Source organism: Rhagoletis pomonella, unplaced genomic scaffold, assembly GCF_013731165.1.
Source record: "Rhagoletis pomonella isolate Grant_MI unplaced genomic scaffold, Rhpom_1.0 Rhpom_scaffold_00003, whole genome shotgun sequence".
In the NCBI taxonomy this organism is placed as follows: domain Eukaryota; kingdom Metazoa; phylum Arthropoda; class Insecta; order Diptera; family Tephritidae; genus Rhagoletis; species Rhagoletis pomonella.
Genome location: NW_023458557.1, coordinates 97,866,605 through 97,879,281, shown reverse-complemented (window position 1 = coordinate 97,879,281; position 12,677 = coordinate 97,866,605). Strand labels below are relative to the sequence as shown.

At 35.0% G+C, this 12,677-nt stretch overlaps 1 protein-coding gene across 1 annotated transcript; it reads right to left on the bottom strand.

The window, feature by feature from the left end:
- Positions 1-1,148: 1,148 nt before the first annotated feature.
- LOC118735925 (chymotrypsin-like protease CTRL-1) lies at positions 1,149-9,740 on the bottom strand. The gene is made up of 6 exons (XM_036465960.1): positions 9,394-9,740; positions 8,051-8,392; positions 7,862-7,970; positions 7,578-7,762; positions 1,744-2,045; positions 1,149-1,662 (listed from the first exon to the last, which is right to left on the bottom strand). The coding sequence occupies exons 1-6, from the start codon at positions 9,494-9,496 to the stop codon at positions 1,549-1,551; spliced, it is 1,155 nt and encodes a 384-aa protein (XP_036321853.1). The 5' UTR covers positions 9,497-9,740; the 3' UTR covers positions 1,149-1,548.
- Between the last annotated feature and the right edge of the window lie 2,937 nt (positions 9,741-12,677).

Here is a 12,677-nt window from a genome sequence, read left to right as displayed (position 1 = left end):
TCTGACATAGGGCATTTTCGAGCTGCCCCTGCCGAGATAGGTCAATCTTCTACTCAGCCATCGATCGATATATGCGAAGAAGACTTAGAATGCATAATAATAGTTACCAAATTACGATTAAGAAAATAGCAAATGAGTAAAAATTTGTAAAGTGGGCCACCATTTTTTCGAAGGTCCAGCTTTTTTTATGCAATTATCCGTATATGCTTCACAACGATTAAAGAAAAATACAAGTTTCACAATTTTTCGAAATTGCTTGGATCTTAATTGTTTTCTCGCGATTGGTAATACCGATTCTGCTCATATTTTAAACAGTTGAGAATGATGGTGTTTTCTTCCAAATTTTATTTTTTATTTGGCCATACGTTTTTTTTTTTTTATAAAAGTTATTAAGTTTTTTTAAATAATGCTGACATCTCAATGGCGTTTTGGGCTAATATTGTTGTACGTTCTATTAGCAATTATTAGCAGAAAAAAAATTTGGCGCAATGCATTGAGACGAAAGTTATTCACGCTTTTCTTTTGACGCCCAATGTATTTTGTATGGAAAACGTTTGCTTTAGATATTTACCTCGCATGAGTTTTTCAACAAGTGTCGATTGACAGCGAGTCGAGCACGCTTGCAATACTCTTTTCATCGTTTTCCATACAAAATATATTGAGCGCAAAAGAGAAAAGCCTGAATAACTTTCGGCTCGATGCATTGCGGCAAATTTTTTTTCAGCAAATAATTACTAATAGAACGTACAACAATATTAGCCTAAAACGCGATTTTAAAGCCATTGAGATGTCAGTAATATTTAAAGAAATTTGAATAACTTTTATAGAAAAAATGTATGGCCAAATAAAAAATAAAAATGGGCAGAAAACACCGATCGCGAGAAAACAATTAAAATCTAAACAATTTCGAGAAATGCTAATAGCTATAACTTCCAAAATAATTCGAATTTCGAAAAATTGTGAAACTTGTATCTTTCTTTTATCGTTGTGAAGCATAAACAGATAATTGCGTAGAAAAAGCTCGACCTTCGAAAAAATGGTGGTCCACTTCACAAATTTTTACTCAAATATCTTTAAATTTTTTCGTATAAAAATATTTTTCAATCAAGGATGGATCGATGCTAAAAGGGAATAAAACAACCTGCGTATAAGATATTAGCGAAATTCTTCTTTTATTTAAGACTCCATAACATCATTGGTCAGGTTATTGGAATAGATCCACGACTTCGTAAATCGCCACAAGAAAAAGTCTAGCGAGGTCATATGTATAACGAATATGTACCTCATAAATATACATACACATGTAATGTGAATAAATATTGCAGTATCTTGTATTTAATACCAAAAATAATTTAATGTATTGTTAATAAATACGAATAAAAAATTTAATACAATTAGTAATTGTTTTAATATTGCTTGAAAATCTACACATTGACATATGTACATACATACATATGCATGTACATATATGTCTTAAAAAAACGCACCGAAATTTTGCGCTCGAATTAAAATTTACTCTCCGACGTGTATCTTTTGTTGTCATACCGCTTATTCCGGCGGCGTATTATCATGTATCCACTCAGCGAAATGCGCGACGGATGTGTAAACGCTTGGTATGCGCAAGCCGCCGCAATTATCCGAGCCGAAGGACATTATGCCGATCTGTTGATATGAAAATCAAAAAATTACATATATTTATGAAACTATTTAATTTTGTAGAAATTTCAATGTACATACACCCACCTGTGAGTAAATACCATTTTCCTGTATGAAAAGCGGCGCACCGCCAAAGCCCTGACACACATCCTTACCCTCACCGCCTGCGCACATCCACTGTCCTTCTATGGAATTGGGCGACTCCAGTGCACCGGTCGAGCCATAATTACGCAAACATAAATCCCAGCTGGTTAATGGCACATCCAAGTGCGCCATCTCTGGTTGACGTGTACTGGAGGTAGACATTTTACCCCAGCCAGCGATCGTCGCTCGTTTACCCACCACCAAGTTTGTACGCGACTTTTGTAGGCAAATTGGTTGAGTGGCGACTATGAAGTGGTGTGGAGGAGGTAATAATAAAAATTATGAAATTGTACAAAGAAAATAATTTAAAAAAAAACAAAATTTTCTTAGAGTAAAAAATGTAGTGCAGTTCGAAATAAATCTCTAAACAGGGAAGGAGCAATGGTGACTGGAAGTTGCGATATGACATCAGCGCGACAGTTTTCGTTTCGAATACCAAGCGCAAACTACTACTGGACAGTGGCAAATTTTCGACTAACTTGGTTCAACATTTTTTTCCGAAATTATAATTTTTTTTTTTACTTGGAACGAATTTGATTCTCATATAATCGAGAAATTCTTTCGAGGTTTGGATTGAAGCCGCCATATTGGATTTGCCATTTTGAATTTCGCAACTCTATCAACGACCTGAAAAACGTGTTTACCACCTTTTTAGAAAGATTTTATTTTTGGTTTGATGGTATCTTTTTTTAAATCCGGGCTTAATCTCTTCTAAAATCCACTACAAGTATTTAAAAAAAAATTTCATTTGGGCAAAAATTTACTTTTCTAGCAATATTTAAACCAAAATAAGTCGAAAATTTCCTACTGTGCACTGCACAAAACGTATTCCAGAATAATATTTATGTATAATAAATTAAGTTGTAATAATCAAAGAGTTCAGTAGTCTGGTGCAACAAGTAAGATCAGGCCATACCGTAGCGTAAACATCATTCTCATAAATGGAGTTGCAACAAAGTAGCAGGTATAGCAGCAGCCGAAGAAGGGACGATAAATCGTCTTAATAAAATAAATTTCGGAAATCGTAAACGTACGATCATAAAATCAAATTTTATTGATTACGTTTTGGATTATTGCACTTTATGATTGTTATTATTATTAGGGTTCAAATAATAAATAATATCAGAACAACAATATTGCATATTTATGTATAAGTAGACATGTACAGATTAGGGTGGTCGATTTATGTTTTTTTTTTTTTTTTTGAACAATTCGCCCTTACAGACATGTGAACGAAATGCGAAATTAACCCAAAGGAACGCACAGAACAAAAATCACAAGCAAAAAAAAAAACACATAGCTTAAGTGCCGAGAAGAACGCGTACTTGGCTACCAATCAGCACTCGACTCTATCTACGACATTGCTGGAGAGTTCTAGGCATACACTGCTGATGAACTTCTGACTACCTTGAGGGATGGGATGCGACCCTGAAGTGCCAAGTAGTAGTAGTGCCTAACTTCGAGACCACCTCTCCGCAAGAAGAAGAACCATAGGTAAAATGCCGGCACTGCGAGATTGCTATGGATCACCTTCAAGCAGCGGAAAGCCCGTTCATGACAAACCCTACTCTAAAACTTGATTCTTTGCGTGAGTCCTTAAGTGATTTTTGGATGAGATTTATAGGGATTCGCGAATCTGATGCCAAGGACGCCAACCAGTTATTGGGCGGCATGAAGCTAAAAACGATGTAAACGAATATATCGTCGAAGATGCCAACCAGTTGTTGAGAGACAAGACTCTACACGAGGGTAAAGCTGAGTACGTCAATGAGCGTGGTTCAGGTAAACTTAAGGCCGCTTCGGACCACCTTCTTGTCTTCTTTAATGGATCCGATTAGCACATGAATTTTGGGTAAGGGATCTGGAGATATAGGGGCTGACTGCTGATCCCTATAATCTTTTTAACACCAGTATGTCAGGAAAATTCCAAGCCTTTATATTGGTCAAAAAACATTTATTTATGATAAAACTTTAGCTCTCCGTTTCTGAAGAAGTTCAAAAAAAAGGGAAAGTAAGTGCCATAAAATGGAGAGCACATATCTGTCGAAGAGACGTATGCAGTTCTCCGTCTATGGATCACTGATTAGCAGATTTGCCAGGAACCTTCTTGTCTTCAAAAAGCAATACAATCATTTTTTGGCACAGATTCCGTACACCCTAATGAAGGTTTGACTGCCTGCAAGTCGGTGCGTGCAACATTGTATTCAAGCTACAAATGTTTACATATAGGCATACTTATGGTAAGACCTTTACCTACTTTGGCTGCACTAAATTTTTATTTTATTGGCTCACAATTTACTCCCGTATAAGCCGCTATACAATTTTCCGTTTGTCAATCAATATCACGTACAACTCAGCGCTCTTTGTTGTTGAGAGCACGCCAACGTAGAAGGATACCAACGAGATCAGATGCAACGCTGTCATTATCGACATTTTTCAATTTCGTTGCTGTAATGAGTTTTATGGCTTAATAACGTGAGATTCGTACGCGCCTCTTGTGTATTCAGCAACATTGTATCGAGAAAGACATGCGCGTGCGCTTGTGGGGTCCTCGGTGCAGCCAAAAAAATCGCCACAGGCTTTCAACTCGCACTCACTCACTCAAATCATCCAATTAAATCAGGTTGTAAATCACACCTAGCTGGTGCCGAGCCTTTCATTTGACGTTTTTCATGCTTACCTGGTCCACAATGTGTACAACACAACGGCGCGGCGTGTTGCCACACAAGCATCCGTTGCGGACACTACAGCCAGGTCGTATCCGTAAAAGTCTTTGCTGTTGCGATCAATGCTAAGCTGAACAGCGAAAGGGCTTTCCTTGCGCTGGTTGCTGGCCTGTGGGCATTCGGCGATATATTCGCTAACTTTGGCACATTAGTTTTAATGTGCGCAACCATTGAGCCAACACAGAATACGACGCTTTATCGTAATCGCTTCTGCGACAACCGCTGTCATAATTTGTGAGGCAACCAACAACAATTAAACGAGGATGGCGCAAAGAGGTTCGGTAATCACATATAATTAAAATAAAAAACAGGTGTTTTAAAAGGTGTTGAAGCGGTTTCGTGGCCGACCGTTTACATTTTAGCAACTTTGAAATATCAATTAATGTAGGACAGGTCAGGCGTCGGCAAACTGAGGAAGTGAGGTTCTTGTGCTTTTGGTGTGCCAAACAATAGAAACGTTAAAGTGATGAAAGTCGATTTTGAGTGATTTACAGATCGCCTGGATACCGAGCTACTTAAAATTAAGTACCAAATTATTCTAAATAAGTAAGCATAGTTCTGCCTGTGACTATGCCGAAGGCTTCATACCCTTCGTAAACATTAGAAAATTTTATTTCAATCGACTACTGCATTTTAAATTTAGTTGCTTGGCAGCTGGACAACATTTTTACCTTCACTGCGTAAGTCTTATATAAAAACATCATATCTGAACAATCGGCGGTATGGTATAAAGCACCGATTACAGCACCGATCTTCACGATTATCTTAGTAGAGAAGTAGTAGTAGTAGTATTTAGAAAACAGCTCTCGAAATTTCTCAGTCTTAGTCGTCCAAAAAAAGGTTTCAAAGTAAAATTTGTATATATAGTTAAAGAGAGTCGATCTTTGTCATTTTCACTGTAAGCTTTATGTTAACAATGAGTGAGGATTTATAACTAAAAATCTCATAACTGAACAATCAGTTGTATGGGAGCTATATGTTATAGTGGTCCAATTTTTCTGGTTCCGACGATGCCTCGAAAACTGAGGGACTAGATTACGAACAGACAGACGGGCATGGCTAAATCGACTCAGCTTGACATTCTGATCAATTTGGTAAACATTTATATCGGCCTATCTCGATTTCTTCTGGTACTTACAAATATAGGACCCAAATTATAATACCATCTCATATTGATCAAAGGAATACAAATATAACTAACGCAAGGAAATTTCATGGTGGAGTTTTAAAAAAGTCAAAAAGTGTGAGAAATTTTTTTAAGTCACCGATAACTATTATTTTAAGACTTATATAATAGAAATCTTTTCATAATAATTATCAGCGAGATAAATATTTTTAAGTCTTCAAAGTCTTTTATTTTGAGACTTATATTATAAGAGTCCTTTGATAATAATTATGAGTGCGAAAAAATTTTGTTTGTAGCCCCGAACGGGTCCCAAACCAAGCCTTAACGGGTCCCAAACTACTCCCCAACTAGCCACGAATTGGGCCCCACCTGGCCTCGAACTGGTGCCCAACTAATCCAGAAATGCTCCTAAACAAGTCCTGTCTTTTAAGACTTAAAAAATTTTTTCGCGCTCATAAATATTATGAAAATACTTTTAAAATATAAGTCTTAAAATAAAAGTCTTTGAAGACTTAAAAATATTTATCTCTCTAATAATAATTGAATAAAAATTATAAATGAATTATTATTGAATAATAATTATAGATGACTCGAAAAATATTTATCTTAATATAATGGTTATTGAATGACTTTTATTCTTTTCTCTTATAATAGTTATGTCTCTGCCTTTTTCTATATAACGAATTTCTAATGAAACAAGTAATTTTTAAGCAAAAAACAAAACCGACTTCAATTCTCATATGAAAATTTAAGACTATCGTTGATTTCTTCATTGGACCACCTCTGAGGAACAACCTTTCTTTAAAAAAAAAATAATTTTAGAAATCGTTTAAAGTCGAATTTATGATCTTCTCCTCCATTTTTTGAAGTCGGTTAATAAAATGCGGGAGACCGTAAGCAACAAAATTTCAAAAAATCAACGGCAGTTTTTATAAATTGCGCTTGTTATATAAAAAAAAAAAAAACTCAAGCACCACGGGGATTTTTCGCCGGGTGAAACTTGCACTTCATCAGACTAAAATTGAATGGGCTACAAAAATGCATACTCGAAAATTTAGAAATTCTCAACAAAAAGTTGAAAATTTTGATCAAGATTACGTTTGCTGACAAAGGGGGCGTAAATTTGCTGAATTTTCGCGAGTTTTGCACAAAGTTTAGGAATTATATTTTCATGTTTTTTTGTTGTTGAATGAACCATATTTTTATGCAAAATTGGCGGAAAAATATTGGAATAAAAATTATTGCATTTATTGTGAAAAATTTGCTGTGCCAATACTTTGTTCCGGCAGTGTATGTATGTATTTCTTAATTACATAAAAAAAAAAAATTGATGTCTATGTGCATAATAAATTACTCGACAAGGACTTTCTAATTGTGTTTAGAAATCCAACACGCATATTAGCAACAAAAGGTATTACACGCATGTAAATATGTAACAAGTGGATTGTTAATGGTCTTAAATTGGTTTCTAAAGACCAGTTGAGAATATCAAATGGGAATTTGACAGCGATTCTGATGTAAACTTTAAACTATGTAGTTCTGGATATTATTTTGATCCAGTGCGTTCTACTGCGGGGAAATCAATTAGATTTTAGCCGCACATGGCAAATATTAATTTTAAGCATTGACAAAAGCCTTTGATGACATGCAAATAGTATTTATTTTTGAACTTGATTCATGCGATAATTGTAGAAATGGAACACAAAAGTGTATAATTTATTTATTTTTTCGTTAAATATCTGGCGGACAAGCTTAATTAATCGCAGTCACCGACATAACTCCCATTTAATAACCCCGACACATATTTACATTTTTACGTACTAGCACATGCCACAAAGTCATGCAAATACATACTCGCAGACACACTTGCACACACACACACGAATCCGATTCGTTCATTCATTTCAAGGTATTCGAACTCTCACCTGAATAGTTGAGCGGCGTTTTTAACACCAATAAAGCAATATCATGATGATACTGGCCCTGTTTATAGTCTGGATGTACAATCACATGGCTAATTGCATGGTTGACAGAGCGAGGCGCACAAAATCCTGTGCTCGCACAATCCGGATCGGTGGAAGTGTCGTATTCACCCACGCGTACCGACGAGCTGGTGACAAGTGAGAGTTTCAGCGATATAGGAATATCAGCGACAATTAGATATGTACATATGTACATATGTAGATCATAACTACGTTGTATATCTTACAGTCGATGTCCTTCTGCCTTGGCCAAAGCACAGTGAGCAGCTGTTAAAATGACGCGTCGTGCGATGACCGAACCAGCGCAAGGATATGCGAAAGCACCCGTGTTGATATCTGCATAAGAGATTGTGAGCATTTATTAATATTTATTTATCTGGGAATCTTCGTTTTTTTAGTCGTCTTCCCACACTTACGCTTGAAACCGACGCGCGCCACGAACGGATGCGTACCTAGGCCACGATAGAAGTGTCCTTGCACCAGCGATTTGCCGCACACTTGATTCTTCTCGAGCGGACTACTTGGACAGCAGACGTATGGCATTTCTTCACCTCCACCGCAAAATAACGATTTATCGCCATAATAGCAACGCTTCGCCACTTCATAGATCAATGCCGTGCAGTCGTGTAGCGGCGTACATTCCGTGCCCACCGTACACTCGGTGCCGGCGTCGTAGTAGGAACGTGGCGCATAAGAGCGGCCTTGTGTCGATGCTGAAGTGCTAGGTACGGCGTAAGTATCGGGAACGACAAGTTTTTCTTTAAAAAGAGATTTGGTGGTTCGTTATAAAAATGAAATAATACTGGCCGCCAAATCGTGTGCTAAAGTTGTTTCAACTACTAACTTTGGGCTTTTAAAGGCCGTTTTCTCAAAACTAAATTTATGTTTAAAGGGCAGATAAATTTTAAAACCCACTTGAGAAAACGAGTCTTATTTCTTTGCACTAAAGGCAAAAGCTTCCGAGCTTCGAAACATTTTAATGCCGGGACCCATGGCAGTAATTTCAAAATGGCTGGGATGAGCGGTATCGGAAAGATTAAAAAAAAAATAAAATAGCGGGCGGGACGTGACGACAATTCGTTCCTGATACTCCCGATTAAATCCACGATGGGCCGAGTGAAATATATCTATTTTAACCAGAAAAGCTGAAGCCTAAAAAGTGATCACAATCAGTTCAAGGCCATGGCCACACCATCCATATAAAATCAAAATAGAAACTGAATCAGTAGATAATAATTACATCTAACACTCCCGTCCTCGAATCTGGTATAGTTCTCTAACCTATAACATTTTCCATATTTCTTCAATTCTGCCTGAATATTTCTAGACATTGCGAAATTTGGTGTTTTGGCTGCTCTCAGACCACTGACTCTTGGCCCAAGCCGACAAACCGTTGTAGTACATGTCATCGATAAGGTATCCACACAGTTTTTAATTAATTTTTCTACAAGCTGTAGTTTAAAATTATTCTTGCAAGGATACCAATTGTATCGATACTATACGACTCAAGTTCATATGGAACTCGCAAATCTTGTTGAGTATCCTTTTTGGAGTGTAACTGGCAAAATTATTCGAAAGCTCGAAATACGAAAATTATGTTCATAGAAAGTTTCGAGATTTTGAGGCTTTTTCAATATTAAGGAAACAACCATAATTGATTTTTTTTGCCTTCCCTTTTTTTATTTTTAACAATTTTAACACGGAAAAGTAATTTTTTTTTTTATAGGATTTTTTTTTTCACTTTTCACTTTAATCTTACCAAAAGCACCAAATTCACAATTTCCGGTAGCGGCAAGCCAACCAATTATAACCAGAGTAATAACCCGATTGTTATTTGAAGCGAAAAGGTCCTGCCATAACATTTTGCCACAACGTAAGTTACTCGACGGAGCGTATTTGATTTTTTTTTAATTATCCCAAAAATATTAGTTAAGCGCTTATCGAAAAATGCATACAATAAAGTATAAGAATTGCGTATAAAAATGTTTCCGCATAAAATAATTTTCACAAAATTATTGGTGAAATTGTAGGTAAGTAAGCAAAGCAATTAAATTTAATGCGTGCAAATGCGATGACAACGCTCCGGCAACTGGTCAACGGTTGATGATAGTTACAGGCAGTAATGGCTAGTACAACAAATTTTCTAATATTATTATTTTTATTTTTTTTTCAGAACAAATGGAGTAACGCATAAATGAACCTTTCATACAAAAGTATGTATGTATGTATAAATTTAAACATTTCGTGTAGTAATTTGTGTTTATAGCTGTAATTCATGCATGCCTATGTACGTAGTGTAATCGTTTGTACGTTGCCCTGCAGCAATGATAGGGAAAGAGAAAAAATAATTATCAGATTTTTTGGATGAGCAGAGTTAAGATCAGCGTGTTTAAAAAATGATTTATTTGTGATGACTCCAGTCGTATGTAAGTAGGTAAACAACGTTTTGACAAAACTCATCAACTAGCTATGTACGTACAATTGTACGTATGTATGTATGTAGACTTGAAACAAGAAAAACATTATGCAATTTTCAAAATTTGGAAGATCTTTTAGAATCCTTATAAAACTAATACGTATGTAATATGCAAAATGGGAGTTGAGTTTTTGAAGTCGTTCTGCTATCTTGGGGATTTTGAATGCCTTATAAGAAGCATTCTTTTTCAGAAACGATGCCCGTTCCTCTACGAAAGCTTCAAATGAAAATTGTAGTTACATTTAATGTACAAGTCGTGTTACCTAATACCCAAATAAAAGAAAACTTTGATTTCTTTATAAATCGAAAATTTTTATGAAAATGTCACTTTATAAAGCTCTTTAAATTTCTTTTAATTTTTTATGAATAAGGCCATAATTCCATACTTATGTTTTCAATGATTTTTATTTTGTGCGATAGGCTTTTAAACATGCAAATTGTACGCTAAGCACCGTTACATGCCTTTTTTTCCGCCGCAATGTAGATAATATAGAGAAAGGTCTGCATGACGATCGCTTCCATGTGATATTCACATTTCACTGGTTACAAGCCGGTTCTATTCATAGCTTTTAAATAATTTCTAAGCACTCACTCACTTTCATGTAAGGTAGGCATGTAATTTATGTTTGGTTTTCTTTTTTTTACCAGCCTTTTGTCATTCATTTTTTCCACGTATAGATATGTAGCTTGTTTTTACTTTCATTACATACATATTTCACTTTATTATATTTTAAAAACAATTTCAACTTTTTATGAGCTTTTTCTACTTTGCACTTTAATACATATCTACATTATTATTATTAGCATTGTAATTTGCATTTATTGTTGTTGTTTTTTTTTTTCATAATTCTATAGGTACACACGAACATTTTATAGCACATTTTAGACACACTTAACGCACTTTTGCGAAGCAACAATTGGTGTGGAAAAATACTGCATACATAAATAATAATAATGAGCTGAAATCATAATTTCATTTGCTAAGATGTCCTCGTCTAGCACTTAAAATTGTCTAAGGATTGATGCAAGGTTAATAACAATTTTAGAAAAATTAAATAACATGACAATAAGCCAATAAAGGTATTCATTTTAAATCTTTAGTGTAATTTTTGCAGCTGTGTAGAAAACGGTGTACATGTACAACAAAATTCACAATGATATTGTTTACAAATTATGTTTATTTATTTATATTATAGTACAATCTATAACAGAAACCACAATAATAAAAGTTTTAAAGGTTACACAAATTGCAAAAAAAAAATTAATTAAACTTCAAAAAATTTTCATCAAAATTTCAAAAATTTTTAATTAGAATATTTAGAAAGTGTTCGGGTATGCAGTTTTGTGTTCAATTGTAGTATAAGAAAGTGCAAGTTTCAAGTCGTTAAAAATTACCGTTGATTTTTTGGATTTTTTTTTGTGGAGGGTGTTGCTGTTTTTTTTTTTTATGTATATAAAAATGTATCATGTGGAAACTTGCACTTTTTTATACCACAATTGAATGGGCTACAAAACTGCATACCCAAAAAATTTTCTAAATATTCCATTTAAAAATTTTGAAATTTTGATGTCAAATTTTTGAAGTTTGTTTAATTTTTTGCAATTTGTGCAGGCGTTTAAACTTTTTTTATTGTGGTTTCTGTTATAGATTGAATTATATTTTAAATTCAAATTTTTTAAAATAAATAAATAAACATAATTTGCAAACAATATCATTTTGGATTTCGTTGCTAATTAGTTGAACGCATCTGTATGTATGTATACATGTTTTGCACTTTATGGGTCGTTTACGGATGGCAACCGAACTTCAGTTGGGTGGAAAGTGGCTCAAATGGTATTACAGATGGCAACTGGCATCTGGCAGCTGCTCAATTAGATCTTCCATACCTTTTATGAAAATGACAGTACGTTTTGGCATATTGTTTATCAAATTTTTAATCATGTCCATAACAATACATATCATTCAAACAACAGGAGTTTCGAACTCCATTATGCATTAATTTTTTTTGCCACCTAGTCTAAGAAATAAATGGAATAATTTCGCAAGGGTGAGACGAAAATTGCGAAATTTTTTGGGCTCGTCTAAAACCGACAAATAAGAAAAAGCTGTTCAAATAAAAAAGTACTCTTTCATCAAAATGAAACACCGAATACTTCGGAGCAAACAAATACCAACCTATTTAAATAAATTACACTTCTAATTTCTTCCTCATCGAAGGTATTTTCCGGATCTAAGCCCCGTGATTAGTGTCCGTTGTCGAAAAATATCTCGACGAGAAGACGTTGGTGTCAAATGAACCGGCTTGGTAGTTGAACGCCAAGAGGCAAATTAGCAGTCTAATGTTTCTAAACAATAGATGGCGGGCGGATCAATCAGGCCTTTTTAGCAAATGTCTAACAAATGAGGTCAGTAATTAGTTATCCACCTAACTTGCACGCATCACTTTTCAACACAATTTTGTAAACGAGGCATAGGATATATGTACGTATGTATGTACATTAAGCCGTGTCACTATGTACGAAAGAAAAAAGTCAGTTTTATTTGCACACTTATGTCGAGTGTAAAC

Coding starts and splice junctions, on each gene's coding strand:
- LOC118735925 (XM_036465960.1), bottom strand. CDS start 9,496: ATGTTATGGCAGGACCTTTTCGCTTCAAATAACAATCGGGTTATTACT. Junction 7,971..8,050: donor GGCGCGCGTCGGTTTCAAGC/GTAAGTGTGGGA, acceptor TCTCTTATGCAG/ATATCAACACGGGTGCTTTC. Junction 7,763..7,861: donor AAGGCAGAAGGACATCGACT/GTAAGATATACA, acceptor ACTTGTCACCAG/CTCGTCGGTACGCGTGGGTG.